Source organism: Zootoca vivipara, chromosome 11, assembly GCF_965207765.1.
Source record: "Zootoca vivipara chromosome 11, rZooViv2.hap1.1, whole genome shotgun sequence".
NCBI classification, from domain to species: domain Eukaryota; kingdom Metazoa; phylum Chordata; class Lepidosauria; order Squamata; family Lacertidae; genus Zootoca; species Zootoca vivipara.
This window is the reverse complement of record NC_142594.1, coordinates 34970292-34993432: the sequence shown is the minus strand read 5'-3', so window position 1 is coordinate 34993432 and position 23141 is coordinate 34970292. Positions and strand designations below refer to the sequence as shown.

The window sequence follows — 23141 nt, the reverse complement described above, 5'->3', positions numbered from 1 at the left end:
TCCTTCCTATTTGCATCTTCTACCCTGAGGGTTCCTATAGCCCAGAGGTGGGCAACTTTTTTTTTTGCTGCTATGGGCTGTATTCCTCTGGGGGATGCAGAGGGCAGGAACAAGGTCAGAGCCAAAGGTGGAATAGGATAAACCCCCCCCTCTCACTGCCATTCCCTTTTCTCTCTCTACTTCTCCTTTCTCCCACCCCACAATACACACATCCCCATTTGCCCCTGCTATATTTCCTCCTTGGTGCCAGCATGAAATTGGCCTGATCCTGCAGGCTGCCTTCCCCAGCTATAGCCTTTGACTCAACAGTGTTTGGGGAGTGCTCCTGATGGGCACAAACGAAAGAAGCTGCATGCTCAATGCTGGGAAGTTGTAGCTTTTCTTCTTCTATGATCACTCGTAGCCGAGTAAGATTGTCTTCCATAAACACGATTTTAACAATGGGTCCGTAAGTGACTGTGGAGGCCAATTCTGGATCCACACGTCCTTCCACAGTGGGGACATTGGTTTCCAGGCAGGGGTTGATCATGGTGTGGATTTGCCAAGTGTGCCTTCCTCTTAGCACGTTTCTCCCTTGCGTCCTGAGATCGAGTTTCTTCAAAGCCCATGACACCTTTGGTAAAGGCTGTTCTCCAACTGGAGCGCTCGCAGGCCAGTGTTTCCCAGTTGTCATTGCTTATACTACATTTTTTAAGAATTGCCTTGAGACAGTCTTTTAACCTCTTTTGTTGACCACCAGCACTATGCTTTCCATTTTTAAGTTTGGAATAGAGTAGTTGCTTTGGAAGCATCCGCACAACATGACCAGTCCAACGAAGTTGATGTTGAAGAATCATTGCTTCAACACTGGTGATCTTTGCTTCTTCCAGTACACTGATATTAGTTCGCCTGTCTTGCCAAGTGATGTATAAAAATTTGCGGAGACACCAGCTCAGAAACAGTGGAAAACCATTAACGATGGAGCTTTTTGAAGTGCAGTAGTACAAGAGTGCCCTCCGGATGGCAATATTGCAGTAAAACTGGAGAAGCATCGCAGAACAACTAATAAAGTGGAAATATGGGTGGATGGTCCAGTATTGCATCAATGACATGTTTGTGTTTCAGCTGCATGTATTGACACATGCAAAAACACAGCACATGCAGACACTAGTTGAAACTGTGCATTCTTTCTCCTGTGCATAATAGCCCCCCCCCCCCGGGCCTAGCCTGAGTGGGGGATATGCTGCAGAATTAAGGGGGAGCCGAGACCCTGCATGGAATAACAATTCAGTGTTCTTTCCTCCAAGTTCAAGCCAAACTTCTTTGCACAGTGCCACCTCATGGCTCTTTTGATTGCAATCGCCACATCTCCCTCCAAAGAAAGAAAATGAAAAGCATACAAGAAGATGAGTTAAAAACATGGCAGAGTCACTGTCAGGATTATTGGCAATTTCTACTTTCTGATAGTCATTGCATCTGTAGGCTGTGGAAGTCAGGCTGGTGTGGATATGGAGCTAGGATATAAAACAGAGTGGAATCTAATTTCTCTTCCTTCAATAGCTTTGTCTGCCTGATGCCTCTCCTCAGTGGTCCTGACTCACATCAGCCACCTAGTGGCCTTTGTGCTTACTTACATTTATTTAAAACGTTTCATGCTCTTTCCCACAATGCAAGCTCAAGGCTGCCTGCAAGGCAAAAATTCAACCCAACCCCCCCTAAAAAGAGTCGGTAAAGCTAACTGTCCAATATATAATAACGGTTAAACAATCCAAGAGCAAAGTGAGGCAAAAGCAATGACACATCAACAAAAAATAAAGAAAAGCCCAAGGAAATAAAAGAGTTTTCACCCGGTACTTAAATAACCAACCTGGTGGCCTGCAGACATGTTTGGATTACAACTACAGGTACTGTCATCCCTGGCCATTGGCCATGCTGATGGGCATTGCAGTCCAAAACACCTGGAGGGCACCAGGTTGGGGAAGCCTGTGAAGTAGGCATTCCTGAAGTGGGCTACAAAACTAAGAGGAGGCTCAGAACAGGGTTCATGGTGTTGTTCCATTCTTACCTGGATTTGCTGGGTAGCTCTCTTCTTGCTCTTGAAAACGATAGATCTAGTATCGCATCTAGTTCTTTCTTCAGATGGACTTAAAACCTGTTTGTCCTCTGCTTGCTTGAGGGGTCCCTGCTGGTGTACCTTCTACCCAGGTGCTGGTCATTTGACAATGCAGAGTGACACTAGGTGCTTGTGAGATCATTCACATCCATTTCTCAGCTTTGTCACATCTCTTTTCTCCAGCGATATGTGTGCATGTGATTCGATTTCGCAGACACTCCTGTTTGCTCTCCAACCGCTGCTTTGGGAAGTGGTGTGCACATGACACCCGCCACAGTTCACATTTATCATGTTGTTTGTGCGGCAGTCACAGGTGGCAGCCCAGGAGGGCGGCAGGAATGAGCATAACCAACCCACCTTTGCAGGATGAAACAGGCCACGACTTTATTTGGCTTCATGAACGGGTTTGCAATTGTATTAGTGCAAGGATTTTGACTCCTTTACAATCCATTCTTTACAATCCATTCTCGCCACTTGGTTAGAAAGCCACAGGAGCTGGCCTAGGATTCTCCTAAGCCAGGGCCACGAAGTGAATCATGGAGGGAAAAGGCCATAAAAAAAAAAACCCTTTGGAGGGTTGAATTCCTGTTCAACCCTGTTGATCAATGACCCGAGTGTTCAGTGAAGCACAAGCGTTGAGGGTGGGCTGGTTTTTAATCTCAGGTATATTAACTGTGAGTGTTTTGGTACTGCCTTTCACTGTTTCCATTGTGTGTTTTTTATTAGTTATTACAAACCACCATGGAAATGTTGACTTGAAGGGCAGGATGGTTATATATTTAGTATGTGAGTCTAAAGACAGGGTGACTATTAGGGAGGGCTGATAAAATACAGTCAGCACTAGGAGTTCTGAAAGCCAGGCTTGAAACAGAAGCCATGTTCACAGGCAGTGAATAAATACCATCCTAAATGTTTATACTATACTATACTATACTATACTATACTATACTATACTATACTATACTATACTATAATTAATATAATATAATTTGCATGTGGACGCCATATGAGCATTGGTCTTCAAATGCCATATTTTCCTACGCCTTTCATATCATATCAATTTATACAAATGAAATATATTAATATTGTCAATGCTGCTCAATCAGAAATAATAGCTTTGAAGATAAGAAAAGGTTGCCCGATAAGGGATGCTTAGTAAAAAAAGTAATTGGAGGCTGGTATCTTTTATATAATCACTTGGGTGAGATATTTTCAACAACAGGAAAACAGAAAAAGAAGATGGGAGTGTGTCCTTCCAGCTACATTCAATCCAGTCTAGCTTGTTTGTTTAAAATGAATGGGTGTCACAGAGAAAAAGGGATACAGACATAATTTCAGTGCAGCTTCATTTTCATTGTAATTTCAGTGCAGCTTCATCTGGAATCTTTTTTTTTTAAGGGCATAGTAAAAACAAAATGGATTTATAATGCTAAATGCCTATAGTAAGTAATGGTTATAATAACTAAGCAGCAAGACCCAACAACCTTTTGTTATCACACTGTTCTAAATCACAGTTCTTAAAGGGGGAAAAAATCTGGAAAGGCATTACATCAACTGCCCACCTGTTCTCAAGCTATCATTAAGAGCTTTCGCTCCATAATAAACAGAAAGATGGGTATTTATAATTTTTTAAAGGCCTGCTCACCCATGCTCTCAAAGGCTGGGGTAGGCCACATGATCACCCATCAAATGATTACTGGTATATTAATTTACTCTGCTAACACTACCGGAGGCTTGACTTGTGTGAGATAAACTAGCAGTTGGCTGTATGGTCCCTACAGGGCCAAAGTCTGCTGGGAGGGAACAAGGGGCTAAGCCTTGTTCTCTGCCAGTCATGCTGGCACCACAAGCCCACCAGGGAAATCATTTGTGCTACGCAGACAAAGCAGATGCGAGCAAAACAAGCGCTCAGCTGCAAGAGCAAATGAATGGAAGCTAAACCAGCCATGAATACTGGCACACAACACACACACACACACACAGAGAGAGAGAGAGGTCAATGTGGTATAATGGCAGGAGTGTTGGTACTACGGTATGAACTGGAAGACCCCCCCCCCCTCAGCCATGAAGCTCCATGTATAGCCTTGGACCAGTCCTACCTCAGAGTTGTTGATTTTTACCCCCCATGAAGTTTATATACCTCTTGATGGTAGGGAAAACCCTCAAAGCAGTTGTGAGAAAACGAGGCAGGGAGAACCAGGTGCATCACCTCCAGCTGCTCCTAAAATAAACCCATTCACGTGTCCCTGTTAAATTAGTACATAAAGACAGCAAAAGTGGCGTGAATGGCCGCCTGCAAGTTTGATCCATTTAAAACTGTACATAAGATATATAGGAAGCCTGGCACTACGTATATGTACATAAATATGTGCTCTGTGTTTACTCCCATCAATGAGACAAATGGGGGAGATATGTGGCACTCTCACATTCCGGAGTCAAATTGTGCTGTTTACTAGACATGGGAAGGCAGGAGCTGCAAGGAGATAAAGAGCCTTACGGGTTTTCACCCCGTACCAATGAGGGCTAAATGAGTGCACCTGAGCAACAACAAAAGCAGTCTATTTTTTTTATAAAAAAAAGACTAGAGAGTAACGTCCATCCCATACCCACATTGTGGAACAGGCACCATTCAATAGATGGTTTGTAACATCAAGCACATTCTGTGCATGTTACTATTGCAGCTAGCGATGTCAAAATTGGTGAGGCCATAAACTTCCGCCCCAAGCACTGGCTTATAACCAAATTGACCCTATTAGCATCCGTCCCTCTTCCCTTCCCCAAAAGTTCACTGGAAACAGTGGCAATGGCAAGACCTATTTGCCTTCACAGGCTCTGGAATGCCATGGCATTATTTCAGGCACCTGTGGGGAAAAGTAGCTTGCAGGACACCCAAAATCTGATAGATAATAAATGTTTCTTGGGCCACTGCTGTTGCAATTCTGGCGCAAGGGGTGCAAAAGTCTCGTAGCTACCTTTATTAGGCACCTCCAAAGGCACTGCTGCCAGGTAGGGTTGGGGGCAAGAGAAGATGCTCAGATCAGCTTATGGGAATCACAATAGGGTCTGGTTTTTTTAATGATTTCAGGTGAGTGCAAAAAAAAAATTCACAGCCTTGGGGAAGGAATACCTTACTATCAGCTCAGCCCAGTATAAAAGCTGATCTGAAGGGAGTGTGGTCCCTTGAGGCAACTAGTGAAGGGGGCATGATTCACTTGTAGAGCAGATGGTTCACATGCAAAAGGCTGCAGAGGTTGGTTCAATCCTGTCTCTCCTTGTAGCGCTAAGACAGACAAGCTGTCTCAAATGCTAGAGAGCCACTGCCAGTCTGTGTAGAGTAGAGGGTGGGGAGCCTGCCACTCTCCAAATGTTTCCAGGGCTGATGAGAGTTGAAAAACATCCGCAAGGCCGCAGGTTGCCTATCAATACCAGCCGAAATTGACCAGTTGTCTGATGTGGTATGAAGAAGCTTCCTATGAGAGACACCTTTTTCCTTTATTAAAACAAATATCACAATGAGGGTGCTGGCAAAGGAACAGTCATGTGTTTATACCCCAAGGAAAATATATCTATTCCCTCAATAGTGTATAATTATTGTGTAAGAGCTAATCTTGACAGACATCATGTTTCAAAGAGCAGGTGTAAATGTGTGCGTGCGTGTTTTCCATTTAAAAGAAAAAATCCTGGAAGCATTTTTTGCTGCTACAATGAAAGTAGATCTATGATGGTTGCTAAAAACTTGCTGCAAATTAAGAAGACATGAGAAAGCAATTTCCCAAATGTTTATTGAAGCAGTGAGAGGTTGCTCATCATACTGTGCTGAAAAAGCAGTTTTATTCAATTCAGAAACTTAAAAAAAACAACAGTATTGCAGCACAAGATAGTGCTATCTGAACTAGACTCCCTTTTTTAAAGCTCTTCTAACCCATCAAGAGAGTCAGTTTTGCATGCTCTAAGACCTATATCTTCTAGCATAACCACCTTGCGTTCTTGGAAAAAACTGCAGAAAGGCACTTGAAAAGCTGTTTCTCTTTTTTTAGTTTTGCTGGTAAGGGTTCGTTTCGGCACAAGGAAGATGTGCTGCTCTCTTCTTCACTCCAGTTCATCATGGTGAGAAGTTTCATTGATAACCTATTAAGACAAGTATCGTAAAGCATTAGAAGGGTATTTAATTGTCAATTGATCTCAGCTCCTAAACCTTTCACAGGCAAGCTTAACTGCGGCTTGAAATATTTTCCACTTGAAGCTAGTGACTAGGAATCTTGCACAAACACCACTATCTGGGTTGCCACATGGTCCGCAGATTGTATAGGCAGCAATGGGAAGGTGCAACTCAATAGGCTGGTGCAACACTGCGCCCACCTCCCCTCTGCTACCTCAAAGCATATGGAGGGACACTAGAAAGCCTTCCCAGCTTCCCACTACCTGCTCAAGATATCTACTTGGGAGCCAAGGGTGTGTGTGGAGGGGGGGGGAGTTTAAAGCAAGGCAACTCAGCAATTTAGAGATAGCTGGCCTTCTGTCACCACATGCTTAAACCTGCCCAATACATCCAACAAATGCAGAGCAGTCCTTGGAATTGCTACACCACACAGCATTTGAAGCACAGCATTCAATGAAAATGTTATTCACATTGCAGAGGTTTTGAACGGAGACAGCAGCCTGACTTAAGGGCTCAGAAACCAGGGCTAGATAGGCTTGTTATTGACTTTTGGATGGCATTCTAGTCTTAACCCAGAATCCTTGTAGAATTAAGTCCCATTCATCCAAATTTTCATGCCCTGTCACCAGTATCTATCTCTCCCACCATTCCAATGAAACGACTGCAAACGCAGGATCTAGATCCTTCGCAAAGGATCCTTCACAAAGGTAGACACTCGACTTTCATTAAGCATCCTGGGCATAAAACGTTGACCATTTAGATGTTCATTGTGTGTGCACACACACAGCCAGTCCAGAAGAGAGGCAAGGTTACCGCCATAATATATTCCAATATGCTAAAGTAGTATGTTCCACCACCACCCCTAGAAGATATGTTTAACAGCATAAATGTAAATATTATGTATATATACATAATTGTTAGTAGCACTCACTTGTCCATCTCTAGTTTCAACAGTCTTGATAAGAAGTGTTCTCTTGGAGTGGGTGTCGATTGGGATAGACTCAAGGTTTGTTTCTGTAGATAAGAATAGCACAGTTAGAACTCTGTAGAGAATTCTCACTCATGTTAGAAAGATACCACAGCAATGCTGATCTTAGATCAGTGCTTGGGTAATATTGCTATGCAAAACCAATGAGATATCAGGCCTTTTGAAAGCTCTCCGTTTAGGTTACCAACAAAACAATGTTTGAAAAAGAAAACGGCAAAGTCAACCCTAAGTCAGGACCATCCCATACCCACCCACTGGGAAAAGGCAGGACCACCCACCACCCAGAGAAGTACACTTCAACAATTCTAGTCCCAGATTACACACCGGATACAAGGTGGGCATTGCAACAAGGACTCAAGAGTGCCTCAAGGGATGTCCAGACCCTTTACATACATCGGATGCCAAAACCGAGACCTTCTATTGCCGAGTTAAACTCTGTGTTAGTACTATTTACATTAAAATGGTTAATACACCAAGGACATCCAACTACCAGATATAGATGGCAGTTGCTTACCTCTCAGGTTCAGGGAAGCAAAAGTCGGAATGGGCATTGTGATTCTGAAAAGAAGAAGACAGAAGTCATATTTAGGCAAGGCGGTTGAGACTGTTTTCAGATATGCCTGCTGAGGGTCCAGCGGATGAATTTAGTACCTGCTCTCTTCTCCCTCCAGCAGTTTCCTGTAAGTGGCAATCTCAATATCAAGAGCCATCTTTACATTCAGCAGTTCTTGGTACTCGCGCAGATGGCGAGCCATTTCTTCCTTCATGTTTTGGATCTCGTCCTGCAGTCGGGCAATGTTGTCTTGGTAGTTAGCAGCTTCAAGATTAAAGTTCTCCTCCATCTCACGCATCTGGCGTTCCAGGGATTCGTTCTGGAGAGATTTTACAAAAGCATACACTCAGGCTTCAAGCAATGGCATTCGGTTCATGGGTAAAATGGTGAAATCAAAAGGTTGTAGCCAAGCAAGTGGACCCGAGTTAATAATGTCTCTTAATTTCAATGAGTTTACACTCCAGTAGGATTAAAGCGGAACAAAACCCAATGGCTCAATTCATCCCTGATCATTAAGAAATGCTGCCCAGGGCTGATTCAAGTTTACATATGGTAAAAATTTATTTTTTTAATCCAGAAACATCTGGAAGGCCACATGTCTGCCAGTTCTGCTGTAGACAATCCTGAGTGAGATACAACTGCCTGGCTCAGTGTTAAGGCAGATTTATATGTTCCAAAGTGCAAACATGGAAGAGAGAAGACTCCTTCACTTGCTACAAGAATGTGCAGAATAAGATTAGATTCATTTTACGAGTGCAGAACATTCTGCAAAGACAACAGCTCAGCAGCAGATCACATGCATAACGAGGCTGTACATTCAATCCCTAGAATCTCCAATTGAAAGAATTTTTAGGGTAGGCTGAGATCTTGGCCTTAGTTTTATCACCAGCTTGAGATCAGAGACAAATGAACCACAGGCTCATTTCGACGTAGGGTAGCTTTGTTAGGGCATATGCCAACTTTATTGTTTAAAGGTCTCTTTTGCAAACATGTAATATTTAAGTTGCGCAATTCCGAAAGAATGGCTGAGAAATACAGACCTAAACCTACTTCTCTTCTTAAAATACCACCACCACCTGCCAAAGTCTTCCCCTCCAAGCGTCATCTTTCACTTAAAAGGTAAAGGTAAAGGGGCCCCTGACCATCAGGTCCAGTCGTGTCCGACTCTGGGGTTGCGGCGCTCATCTCGCTCTATAGGCCGAGGGAGCCGGCGTTTGTCCGCAGACAGCTTCCGGGTCATGTGGCCAGCATGACAAAGCTGCTTCTGGCGAACCAGAGCAGCGCACGGAAACGCCGTTTACCTTCCCGCCAGAGCGGTTCCTATTTATCTACTTGCACTTTTGATGTGCTTTCGAACTGCTAGGTTGGCAGGAGCTGGGACCGAGCAATGGGAGCTCACCCCGTTGCAGGGATTCAAACCGCTGACCTTCTGATCAGCAAGCCCTAGACTCTGTGGTTTAACCCACAGAGCCACCATCTTTCACTTACAGTTCCTTTAAGTGCATCCACTTCACAGGTGAGACTCTGAATTGTCCTGCGGTACTCATTCGCTTCTTGTTTGGCCTGGCGCAGGGCATCATTGTTCCGGGAGGCTGCTTCGGACAGATCTGCAAACTAACACCACACCAAGGTTAACTAGACGAACTTTCCCAAGAGTCCGCTTTTTAGCTAAGACACATAATTAAGGACTGGGAGAATTATACTCTGGTACAAAAGGGCATGATTGATCTGCAGAACTCAGCTGATTCTCACCTTACTTTTGATGGACTAGGCTCTGCATCATGAAGACTAGCATGCTATATCCCTGTCTATTTTAACAAGCTAGTTTCACAACTGCAATGTGACCTCCCAATATATGTGTCTGCAAGACATTTGTTTACCATGCAGAGAAGTCCCTACAGGATTCCAACTGCTTTAAACAACATAACCAAACCCATCTGCAGCTCGCCAGATGCTCCTTAGCAACAAGACACAATACTTATTTTTTAATGTTATTGGCCTACAACTACGGCCTACACCATATTTTTCCGTGTATAAGACTAGGTTGTGTTTTTTTAACCCAAAAATTTGGTTTAAAATTAGGGCTCGTCTTATACACAGGTAGTGCTGAGGGGTCTTTTCTTAATTTGGAGTCCCCAAAAATAGGGAGCATCTTATACATGGGGGTGTTTTATACACTGAAAAATACGGTATATTCTTAGAAGCATGGAACTTACAATGCTGCACCTACATTTTCTCAACTTTTACATGTTATTAAGTGCCACTTATCAAGGAACACCAGGGACCGACCTTATTTTAAAAACTGAAAATATGACTTAAATTTAAAGTATAGAAAATATAAACTAAGAAAATTTTGTGTAACGCTTACTTGACAGAAAATTTCTAAGAGGGTAAACCCAAGCAACATTTTTTTTTAAAAAAAGAAATATAAATAAAACCAGTGATTCTAACACAGATATAATGTGTGTGTTTTCATGGCCCACCCTATTCCTGCAACTGTATTCTGTCTTAACTGCTTTTAATTCTGAATTTTAAATTGTTGTAACCCACCCTGGGACTTGCTGGTAAAATAAATAGGAATTATAAGAAGAATTATAATGCTGATGATAAGAAGCTAAAATTGCATCCCTGGGCAGACTTGCCAAATTCATATGTTCACGCAATTCAGTTCTGGCATGGTTTCCGAAGTTCTGTGTTACTTGGGGACAATGAGTTGTTTCTTAACTGTTTCTGGCATTCTCTTTTGGGCACTGGGGGTTTTGAAGAGAAGAGCATACACCTTACGTAGCCTGAGCTGAGTGTAGCTTGTAAGTGTCCCTCTCTTTTAAAACAAGAAAGAAATGCTCTCATCACTAATTATGATTTATTTTTAATGGATTGCTTTTAATGGTCTCGTTTTATTAAATAATTAAAGCCACCTTTCAGAATCTTTTTTGTGACAGAAAGTGTGGGACATATTATCTTCTAACACACACACATTATTTTATTTTTAAAGGAAATCACAGTATTCTGCCCTTTTGAGGCAGTGCTTTCTGTAGTATCAAGGCCTACTGTAGATAGATAGTTCCATGGCCCTCATGTTCAGACAACTTAGATTAGCACTCTGCATCCAAATTACAAAGTGTAGAACAACTGCTGAACTAAAGTCTATTTTATTTTATTCAAGAAATCCCGTAATTGAAACCTAGTGTACAGGGGCGGTGATAGTCAGGCCATTCGCTTACTTTGGACTTGTACCACTCTTCAGCTTCCTGGAGGTTCTTAGAAGCAACACTTTCGTACTGTTGACGCACATCGCGCAGGGCAGCAGTGAGATCAGGTTTGGCAACATCCACATCGATCTGGATATGTTGTTCTTGGATCTGGGCCTGAAGCTCACGGATTTCCTTCAAGGGAAAAAAGATGACATTCCAGATTTTGAGCGTTCACCAATGCAATTCATTCCCCCCCCCCAAGGAATCACACTGAGAAACTGGTGGGAGTTCAAAATTTACCTCATCGTGGAGCTTCTTCAAGAAGATAATCTCTTCTTGCAGAGATTCAACTTTGCGTTCAAGATCCAGACGGTTCAATGAGGCATTGTCAACATCCTGAGGGAGGAACAACAGGGGGAAAGGTGTCAGAAATGTTCATAAGCTAACAGGGAGAATGTTGTAATATGGAGCAAAAATGTCTGCAATGAACAAACTTCTGTCTAAATAAGGAGCGGCTCGATATCACTTCCTTCCTTCAATCATTGAGGTGGGGGTTTGACATTTCTCCATGGAAAATTGTCTGCAGCATAGAATCCAACCAAAGCTCTCCACAGCTATATATTTTTTTCTGCCTACAATTTTCCATTTTGAGAAAGTCATTGTTTCATAACATTAATTAACGATTAACAAAGTCTAGTCAAATCTGAAACTGCAATCACTTTTTCTAGGGAGCTGTCTTCAGAAAGGCTTCACACCTTTCAGTCAAGGGAGGGGGAAGTATAAATCTTATTGGCGCCTTCAATTGTTTTCTTAATTAAAAAAAATACTGTTGTCACGTTATGTCTTAATCATTCCATTACCAGTAATTTCCAATAAAATCTTTGATTGTAATATTTTAAGTACACCAAGTGCACTTTATTGAATTCCCTAACTCTCAGTATTTCAGTTCAACTATTTTTGGCTACTGAAAAAACTTTAAAGTTAGTATGACATACTTTTAGTTTGGCTTATGAATACCAGTTTGAAACACGCAGAATCAGATCAATATGGAGTTGCAGAAATTTTCCAGTATTTTTTCTGGAAAGCCAGCATCACTGTATCTGGGTGATGTCAACTTAGACTAAACACATTTGACCGCCAGGAAAAAAAATATGTTTAGTTTAGATAGAAGTTGTATGCAGTCCGAGATTAAATGAATGGTGTGGCATGTTTTACACTAAATTCATTGCAACAGGATCAAAGGCATACAAGTACTTTAGGAACTTTAGGATATTATGTCAGGTAAGGTATTGGAAATATTAATGCACCTGAAACAAGCTACTGATTAATGACCATGAACTCTATTATTACATTCCATTTAGGACAGCAGGTTTGTTACACAAAGGAGATAGTTGGTGTCATTTAAGACTCCAGGCAAAGGAATATCTGGGCTGGAGAAGGACGGCAAAATACAGTAGGGCTCAGCCACAACAGAATAATGTTGTGTTGTGTGTACTTGGCAATAAGCAAAAGAAATTAGAGCTCATCTCAGAACCTACTTTTTTGTTTTCTCTGCAACTGTGCAAAGCTGCCAGTTATTTCACACAGGGACTGAGCAATGCCATTTCAGAAATCAGATTTCATGCCTGAAAGCTTACTGCTTATCCCAGGCAAGTGTGAGCCCATATCAAGAGTTCACATCCTCCTCTCAAGGCACCTATTGCAAGTATAGCTGAAAAATGAACATGCTCAGTCTATTGAAAACTAATGCAGATTGCTCTAGGCAAAGAGTGATAGACTGCCATCGCCAGAAGATGTTTTTGGAGTGTCATAAGTGGTCAAGCAAACTGATATTTATTTTACTGTTAGAAAGGGGAAATGTTCTTGTGCGATTTTCGGTCTCAGGTGCTAAAGCAGGAGTAGTCAATGTGCTCCCTTCCAGATGTTACTGTACTCCCAACTCCCATCAGCCCAATTGTCAGTCCAGTACCATCTGGAGAGTACCCCATTGGCCACCCCCATGCTAAAGTAACTTAGCTGGCCAAGGGTATTGCAGATTTTTATTTGAGAGTCTGGGAAAGCAACACAAGCTCAGGCAGCAAAAGTATTCACCCAGTTGCAGCTAGCATTAAAAAAATAAAAAGTCCACATGCAAGTGTAACCAGAGGTTGAGATGACAGTCTGGGCTTGAAGTATTGGGCAAGGAGCTCCTTTGACTCCAGGAAGCCACAGGTGCAGGCTCTTAGTGGAACACAATTATGGAGAAAGCAAAGAGCTATGAAGGAACTTTAGAGGGCATAATCATGTAGACTGCAGAGAAGAGCCAATTTCAGGTCTGGTGTTGCACCTTCAACAACCACATGGTTCACTCTGCCTGTAGAAGAACGCATGTGTAGCTGCAAGTCAGGGCACCACATGCCTGGCACACCTCTTTATGCAGCTGTCCCAACTGCATGGAGCTCCTTGCACACTGGGCTTTTTTCTACATGCAGAGCATGCCATTGTTGAGGGAGGGTGACACAATTTGGGGGGGGGAAGGTAAAAGCAGAGCCCCACTCTATGTAACTATGCTCTACTTCCTCAAGTTAACATGTGCAGAGGGTTAAGAGAGCAAATGTATATATACATAAAGATAATAATAATAATAATAATAATTTATTATTTGTACCCCGCCCATCTGGCTGGGTTTCGCCAGCCACTCTGGGTGGCTTCCAACAAAAATTTAACATACATTAAAGTATCACACATTAAAAACTTCCCTGAACAGGGCTGCCTTCAGATGACTTCTAAATGTCAGGTAGTTGTTTTTCTCTTTGACATCTGATGGGGGGGGCGCGTTCCACAGGGCGGGTGCCACTACCGAGAAGGCCCTCTGCCTGGTTCCCTGTCACTTGGCTTTTCGCAACGAGGGAACCGGCAGAAGGGTCTGGGCAGAATGATGGGGGTGGAGATGCTCCTTCAGGTATACTGGGCCGAGGCCGTTTAGGGCTTTAAAGGCCAACACCAACACTTTGAAGAGATGCATTGTGTTGAAGCAGGTCACTAGCCAAGAGATGCTGGTTAGGAACACAGCATTGCTGAGTAATGGAGAGTTGAGGTTTTATACCTGAAGACAATGGCTGGGGTGGGGAGCCCCCAGATGCTTCAGAGGTTGCAAGACCACGACTCCCATCATTCCCTGAACACTGGCTATGCTGGCTGGGGCTGATGGGAGTTGAGGAATCCTATAACATCTGGAGAGGCCATTGGTTCCTCACCCATTTTAGAGGAATGCCCCAAGACATTTATGGAATACTAGAGGAATACAAGCTTCCACACCACACCACACCCACGGCTTCAGGAATTTAGCATGCCATTGCACATTTTCCTTCCCCATGTTTCAACCAAGGGGAACGAAGCTTATCCTTCCTAAGCTCTTTCCAGCAGGACACCCTCATCTCTTTCAAGTCTCACTTTACAGACTTCAAAGACAGTTTGCTGAAAACACTCATTGTGAGCTGCTATTTCATTCTGAGCCATTAAATTATGGGGAGGGAAGCTTGACACCATACACACATATGTATATATTTACATTCGGTTAATCACAGCCTTAAACCCCTATATTTGGGAGGTCACAATCAAATTTGGGATCCACACTAAGTTAAATTTTTAAAGATATCTTGCAACTTCACTGTTGCACAAAGTTATAGCAGTTAGGCTATTTGGTGTGTGTGCTGGTTCTTCCATGGCCTCCATCTGTCAATCATGCACAGTAAAATGAAGAAGCAATTCTTACAGGCAGACCAGCCTGAGTATGTGAAGTACTTATATCAAGTCAAGCTAGCCCAGTGAACTTCAACAGAGTTGGTTTACGCCTGCTGCCAAAGAACTTATCAATTGACAGTAACCTAGGACCCTTCTGTCTAAGACAAGTTATGACCCTGTCCCAAGTCAAATGCCCCCTAAATGCCTGAACAAAGTATCTTTCATTCTACCTCTCTACAACACTGGTCTCTCTCTTCCCTCCCACGAGGTGTCCTAAGCATACCTGGAGATAGCTAGGAAGGTGGAAGTGAGAAATCAGCCTAAAAGGTAAAAGTAAAGGGGCCCCTGACCATCAGGTCCAGTCATGTCAGACTCTGGGGTTGCGGCGCTCATCTCGCTCTATAGGCTGAGGGAGCCAGCGTTTGTCTGCAGACAGCTTCCGGGTCATATGGCCAGCATGACAAAGCCGCTTCTGGCGAACCAGAGCAGCACACGGAAACACTGTTTACCTTCCCACTGTAGCGGTCCCTATTTATCTACTTGCACTTTGATGTGCTTTCGAACTGCTAGGTGGGCAGGAGCTGGGACCGAGTAACGGGAGCTCACCCCATTGCAGGGATTCGAACCACCGACCTTCTGATCAGCAAGCCCTAGACTCTGTGGTTTAACCCACAGCGCCACCTGGGTCCCTAGGGGAATCAGCCTAGGGGCTTCCAATAGCTAATGCTTAGCCTAATGTTAAGGATTTTAATGATTTCACCACCCTAAGTAGTTCTGTTCCAAGATCCTGCTTTTTCTCTTGCAAATGCCTAAGCTATACAGTGGTACTGTACCAAATGTAACGTCTCGCCAGAAAAATGCATGCAGCTTCCTACATGACAAGTGTTTTACCAGATCAGATATTTCACCCAAAGGTTCACTTTATTACATCATCTGTTGCATGACCATCTCTTATCATATTCTTCCATGTGCTCAAGAATGCTAGAACATCGCCAGTGTGCTTTACGTTTACAGTTTGGCAGAGATAAAAGTAAAAACAGAATAAGCTCCTAAGTGTTGCATCTGCATTATGGGTCTGGGCTAAATAATCCTCAATCAACATTGAAAATACATCAGGAAAGAGGACACAACACCACTGTGCATTGTTCCCTTTTTTAATAGCTCCCCCAGTCACGTGGCTCATGTAGGATAGGATCAAGAGTCCCAGCAAAGCAAGGGGAATGAGTCAAGGCGGCTCGGTATTTGGTAATCTTTTCCTGCCTGAGTGGAAGTCTTGGAGAATACCCACATGACAGATGTGGTCCTAGCAATGTGCTATGTTATCCCGTAAGTCACCCTTCTCGGATTCCCCACACTTAGACAGGAAGACAACCATGCAAATGAAACTATCAGGCCAAGCACAAAGGAGCTCTGAGCTACAGAGAAACTGAAGCTCTCTGCAGCACTAGACATATCCAAAGAGTACCAAGACTCAGTTTAGGGTCATTCTGGGGGCTCACACCAGCAACTGTAGAAGACAACTCCGCAAGCAACATGTCTCATTCAGGCTTGTACACTCAGCCACCTCCAATTTCACCTTCCCCTTCTATTACTTGAAAGTCTCAAACCAAATACACAATCCTACTTCAACTCTAAAGTAATTCCCACAGGATTCAATGGGCTTACTACAAGGTTGCGTATAGGAGTATGGGCTAAGAATGTTTCTTCCACAAACTGAGAATCTAGCTAAAGGGGGGGGGGATATAGTCAGCAAAGTTGCAAACATTTTTATTTTAAGTTAATTGAAAAATGCAACTTATTTCATGAATTTTGCCCAAACTCAGACTCTCACTGTCTTATGGAGATGGCTTTACTTAAAAGGATCCGTTTCCATCTCACATTCTCCTTTGAAACAGAGGTTCGAAAATTAGTTATTGTTATTAAAAATTGGCACACAGAGAACTTAAGGCAGAAAAGCTTCATTTTTCAAAGCAAAATGGCTAAGGTTTAAAAGGCTCCAAATGTTATTTACATCAAATGTCCAGTGAACCAGTCTAGTAGGACGGGAAGGAATGTCTGGACTATTAATTATTATGCAGTCCTAAATTAACATCCTTGTTGATTTTAGGTCAGTTTTCGTGTCAGCAATATAATGAGTGGGCAATCTTGTTCAATAATCACTTAGAGACTGGACCGGCTCAAGTGGCCAATGCTTTAAATTGTGGGTTTCTAAAATATGCTTGCATCATTACACATCCAGCAGGAATGCAGCCTGCCACAAGCACCCCCAGAACACAAAGGCTCCTATTATTTCAATCTGCTGTCACCACAGTCGCTGTTAATGCCTGCATCGGCATTCCATAGTGAATCCCATAGAAACCATTAATACCTTTCAGCCAAGCGAACAGATGGCTCCCTTTCACCCTTACCAATCTGAAAAACCAATTCCACAGAGCTTCTCTGGGTAACAGGCTAGACGTTGATAAAACAGGAACAATTATTGGCCCCCGCAAGAGCGCTATGTGCTTGCAAGTGCCTCTGCTAAATCCAAGCACTGCTCAAAAAGCTGGACACAGCTGGTGTTAACATAGTGCCTGGAAGCATGACCAGCAAGTTCTGTTAAAAAGTTTCTCCGCCACAAACTTACTACTTGGCCTTTGGAAATATGCTATCCTTTCATCTTCAGCATCTGAATGCAACAATGCTGTTACATGACAATGTGTCTAGATCAAGGTTAGCCAATATTGGTACCATCGAGATGTTGTTAGACTACAACGCCCAGCAGTCCCAGCCAACATGGCCAATGGCTGGGGGAAATTGGTTTAGGCCATCATCACCATGGTGGCTACCCCAGCATAGATCTTCATAGTTACTAGTCATCATGGCTAGATGAAAACTCCAGGAACAAAGGCAGTGTGCATCAGACTAAGTTGCTGGGGAGCAACAAAGGTAGCCAGCTTCCCAGGGAAATCCAATTCGCCACTGTGCAAAAGCAGAAAGCTGGTCTAGATTGACCTTTGGGTTTGATTGAGCTGGGCTCTTATGACCTTAACATTTCAATACTGCTCAAAAAATTTTCATATGAGTCAAAACACAATGTAAGTGAAAGAACTACTAAGGCAAACTAGTGGCAAATTAATTTGTACCGAAGAATCAGAACACTCCCATTATCCATTTCCAACCACCAGGTGGCTTTCCGTTCCGCTTCTTACTTGTAAGCATTTAAGGCAGTAGAATTTAACAAATGCTTTAAAACTTTTTAACAGGGGGGGGGTGTGTGTGTGTATAAAATTACAAACCTGTCTGAAAGATTGCAGGTTGTTCTCAGCTTCTTCCCTCTGAAGCATCTCATCTTGAAGTCTGGAAAAATTAAAGGACCCATTCAAAGAAATGAAAAAAGCTGACCAAGTGAAGTTCAGATTTGATGGACAGTCAGCCACACCCATGAGGGAAAGAGAAGCAAAAGGGGGAAGAGTGTGGGGGGGAGAGGTCTTCCACACAAAAGCGCCCCATGCCTCCATTTGTGTGGCTCCGTTTTCATTACAGTGTGACCAGACTTGGAGCAGCAGCAGCAGCAGCGTTAAATCCACCAATAAACATAACCCCAGCAAAAAAAGGGGGGGAAGGCTACCCTACTTATTCAACTAGCTGAGTGGGAGGGAGAGCCGACCTACAATTGTGGATTGTTTGCCTAACCTTGCAAATTCACATTTTGTTAAAACTGGAGGTTTACAGCAACTCCCCAAACCATAAATTCAAAGTTAGCCCTGATCTAGACCTTATAATTCTAATATAAACATGGCAAATTACCAGGGACAACTTTAGAAAGTACCAGCATAAACTGATACAACAATGGGCAGAGTAACAGTGCAATCCAAGCCATGCAACTTTACACAGAAATAAGTCTGTGAGGAATTGCAGACTAGCACCACAACCCTCTACAAGTTTACTCAGAAGAAATTCCCACCCAGTGCAATGGGCCTTGCTTCTAGCAAAAAATGCAAACTGAAGCCAAAGTAAGTCTATTGAACTGGGTGGGGCTAGCAGCCCAATTCTGTGCGCACTTACATGGGTGTAAACCACAGCTCTCAATGTTTATTTGCAAGTAATTCCCCTTTAATGGAATTGCCCTGTTAGAGCATCAGAGTAAAGCAAGAATGGAACTTCATCCCTTGTTCTTTGTGCTGCAGAGTCTGAATAATAGGACCCACCACACTGCAGATTCTTAAGACAAAGCCGCTTGCCGAACTGCCTCTTCGGTGCCTCCAGCCAGCGCAGACTCAGCTGTGCAAAAGTTTTCTGAACTTTTTCACATGACTAGTCCTTCATGCGATGACTTCCCAGAGTTACAAAGTGAATGTGACCATTCTGAATCAGCCCACGTGACTGAATTCACAAGCGTTCTGAATTAAAGGAATGAATGAACGCTCAGAATTTTATATTTGCTTAGCGCTGGTGCGACAACTTCATTCCTAGGGGGAGAGGGATGGATGGAGACAGACAGAACGAGGGCTGTAACCTGAACGAGGAAGTGTTAACCAATCAATCTCCTGGCTCCATTCGCACAATATGCAAGCATTTTGAAAAGAGAAGCATATTTCCTTTGTTTGCAAAGGATGCGCGCGCGCCATCACAGACGGGACCACTACTCGGAGAGCAGGAAGACTGGCAAGGCAAGCCGCTACTCAAACCCCAAGTCCCATTGGGGCCAATGTAGCTTACTCAAGCAGCACCCCAGCCCCAGATGCACCCAGCCTAGCCCTCGCCACGGACCCCACCCGCCCCGTCCAGGAGACCCGCGCCTTACTTTTCCCGCAGGCGCATGATGTCTTCGGCCAAGTTGTCGCGGTCCACCTCCACGCGGGCCTTGTCATTGGTGAGCTGGTCCACCTGCCGGCGCAGCTCGCGCATCTCCTCCTCGTAGAGGTCGCCCAGGCGGGACGTGCCTTTACCCTTGAGCTGCTCGAGCTCGGCCAGCAGGATCTTGTTCTGCTGCTCGAGGAAGCGCACCTTGTCGATGTAGTTGGCGAAGCGGTCGTTGAGCTCCTGCAGCTCGGCTTTCTCGTTGGTGCGGTTGGCCTTGAACTCCGTGTTGATGGCGTCGGCCAGAGAGAAGTCCATGCCGCCATCGCCCAGCAGCCGCATCGGCGGCAGGCTGCTCCGCAGGCGCACGGCCTTGGAGGAGTAGACCCCGCCGCCACCGGGCGCCGACGACAGGCGGATGCTGCTGGGCCGAGCGCTGCCCAGCGAGTAGCGACTCGACGACGTCACGTAGCGGCTCCCGCTGCTCGAAGAGCTGGGCCGCCCGCCGCCCCCGAACATACGGCGGTAGGAACTCCGGCTGCTGCTGGTGGTACTCATGGTTGTAATCCCAGAAGAGGAAGGTGGGCAATCCCAGGGAGAGAGCGAGAGAGCAGCGCCGTCGAGAAGGGCAGCCGGTGCGCGCAGCGGGTGGAAGAGGTGTGGGAGAGCGGCCGAGCGGGCTCCGCGGTGCCTCTTATACGCCAGTCACGCCCTCCCGCCCCGTCCAACAAAAGCCAAGCCCCGCCCCGCGCGGCGGCCAACCGCTGCCCGTCGGGGTCCCCCGGGACGGGCGGAGCGGGGCTGGTCCCCCACAATCCCGGCCCATCTCTGATTGCAAAAGAAAGAAAAGCAGAAGCAAAGGTTCTTCCTGCTCAAGGGGAGGGAGAGGGGTGATTAATAAGGGAGAAAAGCCAGGACGGTGGGGGAGGAGGGAGGCGGTGCACACCGCCTGGCCTTGCAAACTCCTGATTTGTGGCTGCGCAGGGTGCAGGAGGGAGGAGGGGAGAGAGAAAAGGATGGAAAGGACGGGGGCGGAGAACGCGGGGGGACAACGACACCGCAACAGGGGGGTGGAGAAGTTGGAGGGATCCCATTCCCAACGAGGAACAGATGTGGAGAGCTTGAAGGCGAGACGTGGAGATCGGAGCCTGTGGAAAGTGGAAGGAACTGACTGCAGGATGGGGGCGGAATGGGAAGGACGCCCAAGCTAATGGGGGAACCGTTACGTCCCCTTTTCCTCGCGCAGAGTTTTTGAGAAGCAAGGAAAACGAATCCGAGGGAGGGAGGTGCTGGGCTGGGTGGCGAAGAAGTTCCCCTTTGCTGTGGGGAGTCCCCGCGTGTCGAGGCGCCTCCAGCCCGAGGAGAAGGAGCCTCTTTGCCTCGCGAGCAAAAGCGAGCTGCCTGCAGAGACGCAAGAGGCTGCGCGCGTCATTATCAATCCCTTCCACATGGCACCAGCCGGGGCTATCTGAGGCGCCGGGGCCGTTATTTGGCTGACTGGTTTCTCTCGCTCTCTTTTTTTAAAACAAACAAGCAAACAAACAAAACCTTTCGCTGCAGTTGGGCTGCATTTTCTGGTCGATGCTTCTCCTGCACGATTGGAGACGCATCCGAAAGGGAAGGACATTAAAGTTTGCAACTCCCCTTTAAAGCTGTGCGCCAGACTCGGCACCCTCGTAGCATATTTGCCCTGGTGCAAACTCCGCTGAACTCGGTGGGACTTGCAGCTTCTGAGTAACCAGCTACTAATGGCAAAATTCGGTGCGGGGAACGTGCCTCCCCCCCCCCATGATGATGGGTGTCTATCTAGCTCAACCAGTGGGATGATGATGGGAGTGGGCGTGAGCTTTGACCCTGGAGGAAAGACTACCTTTCCCCTCACCCCAGCCAGCCTAGCCAATGGGAGTTGTTCAGGAGCAGCATCTAGGGAGCCACAGATTCCACACACACACACCCGAAAACGTACATCTTTTTGACAAGGATTCTGCTGCAACTGGTTATCCTTTGCTGAGGCAGCATAAGTCATAACAGCCCTGTGCTTGTTTTACTCAGAAGTAAACCCCAGGGGGCTTAAAAATGAAACATAAGAAAATCTCTGATGGGTCTTTCCAAAGGTGTCCTGTTTTCTGTAGCAGCAAACCAGTTGCATCATGTAAGAAGCCTGAAGCAGGGCAAGCACAGCAATAGCTCTCTCTCGCTTCTCCTCCCATCAGTTGGCATACTGTATTCTGTATAACCCTTTTCACCCCAAGGGCCACATTCTCATCTGGGAAAACTTTGGAGAGCTGCATGCAGTGGTGAATGGAGCCAGAGGCAAAAGTGGCAGGAGCCTTTGTTCTGTAAACTTCATTCACTCACACCCTGTTCTCTTATTCTCCATCCAACCAAGCATTATCAGAGTTCAAGGGCACCTTCTAGCCAGGCAAAAACACTCGGGGATGTGATGCAGGGCTAGTGAAGACTGGAGAGACAATCTAGAGAGGCTGGGAGGGGTGTGTGCCCAACATTGGGTCCCTGGGCCTGAGGTGCGCCACTTCTGTGCATAGTCGCCAAGGAATTTGCCCAATTTGGCCTTCATCTCTACAGCCAAGGGGCGTTTCAGCGCAGTAAACAGTGAAGAGGTGTATTGACATGCCACATCCTTGGCTGAAGGACAGCAACACAAACTTGGCCCTTGAGATTATAATAACCGTACATAGCTAGCCAGTGGGAAACAAAAGCCCAGTGTCCCATGCAGAATTCTTTACTGATAATTTATGCAGTTGACAAAAGTGGTTCCCCGCCCCATGTGCTCCTCTACATTTGTTAAATCTTTAAAGCACCCCAAAACAGCTCTTGTTTTCTTTGCAAACTACAATTTAAACTTTTAAAAATAAAATAAAAAGACAGATGAAAAAATATTAAACTTATTACAATACATGTGTCATTATTGCTCTTATAATCCATGCTCCTTCAAGGGAACTCAGGACGGTACAGTGTTTCTCAAACTTGAGTCTCCAGCTGTTGTTGGACTACAGCTCCTATCATCCCTGACAACTGGTGCTGCTAGCTAGGGATGATGGGAGTTGTAGTCCAACAACAGCTGGAGACTCAAGTTTGAGAAACACTGGTAGGGGTTTCTTTTTTTTCTTGTGAGGAGGGACAGGGGTGGGGACCTTCTGGCCCAGGAGCCTAATCAAGCCTGTTAGACTTCATGCCATTTTGGCTAAGCCACACTCACCTGCCCTACATCTGAAGTCATATACAGCCCCCAATGAGCAAGCCTTAATAGGCCCAGAGGATCCCCATTACTGGTCTATTCTGATGACCTCAGTCAAATTCCAGCTGCTTGCAAACATTTGGCACATGAGCTGCTCATCTGCATGCTGCTGCCATGTGTCACATTCAGCCTGAATCAGCTCTGGTCATGCCACTTGTGGCTTGTGACCGTCTCTAAAAGGATGAATGCTGAAATTGCTGCTCATGGGAGTATTGCAAAATGTCGATCCCAGTAATGGCATTAGGATACAGTATATTGAGTCAGAGCAGGGAGAATTGGACAGAAAGGACAATTTGCTTGCACATGTAGAACTTGTTTATAATGCATTTGTAATTACAGTTCGCATTCGTGAAATTTCAGCTTATGAATAGCTGAAGGTAAATAACGTATT

The 23141-nt window shown here is 45.0% G+C and overlaps 1 protein-coding gene across 1 annotated transcript; it reads right to left on the bottom strand.

The window, feature by feature from the left end:
- Positions 1–5856: 5856 nt before the first annotated feature.
- Positions 5857–20145, bottom strand: VIM (vimentin). The gene is made up of 9 exons (XM_035129406.3): positions 19496–20145; positions 17988–18048; positions 11287–11382; positions 11017–11178; positions 9281–9406; positions 7891–8111; positions 7754–7797; positions 7183–7265; positions 5857–6220 (listed from the first exon to the last, which is right to left on the bottom strand). Exons 1-9 carry the CDS (start codon positions 20047–20049, stop codon positions 6182–6184), a joined length of 1386 nt encoding a protein of 461 aa, XP_034985297.3. The 5' UTR covers positions 20050–20145; the 3' UTR covers positions 5857–6181.
- Positions 20146–23141: the final 2996 nt, after the last annotated feature.

What these genes read in the sequence shown, in the direction of transcription:
- VIM (XM_035129406.3), bottom strand. Translation starts at nt 20,049, where the DNA reads ATGAGTACCACCAGCAGCAGCCGGAGTTCCTACCGCCGTATGTTCGGG. An exon ending in ATCATGCGCCTGCGGGAAAA is followed by an intron (nt 18,049 to 19,495) that starts GTAAGGCGCGGG and finishes TAATTTTTCCAG; the next exon opens with ACTTCAAGATGAGATGCTTC. An exon ending in TGGATGCACTTAAAGGAACT is followed by an intron (nt 8,112 to 9,280) that starts GTAAGTGAAAGA and finishes AAATCTCTCCAG; the next exon opens with AACGAATCCCTGGAACGCCA.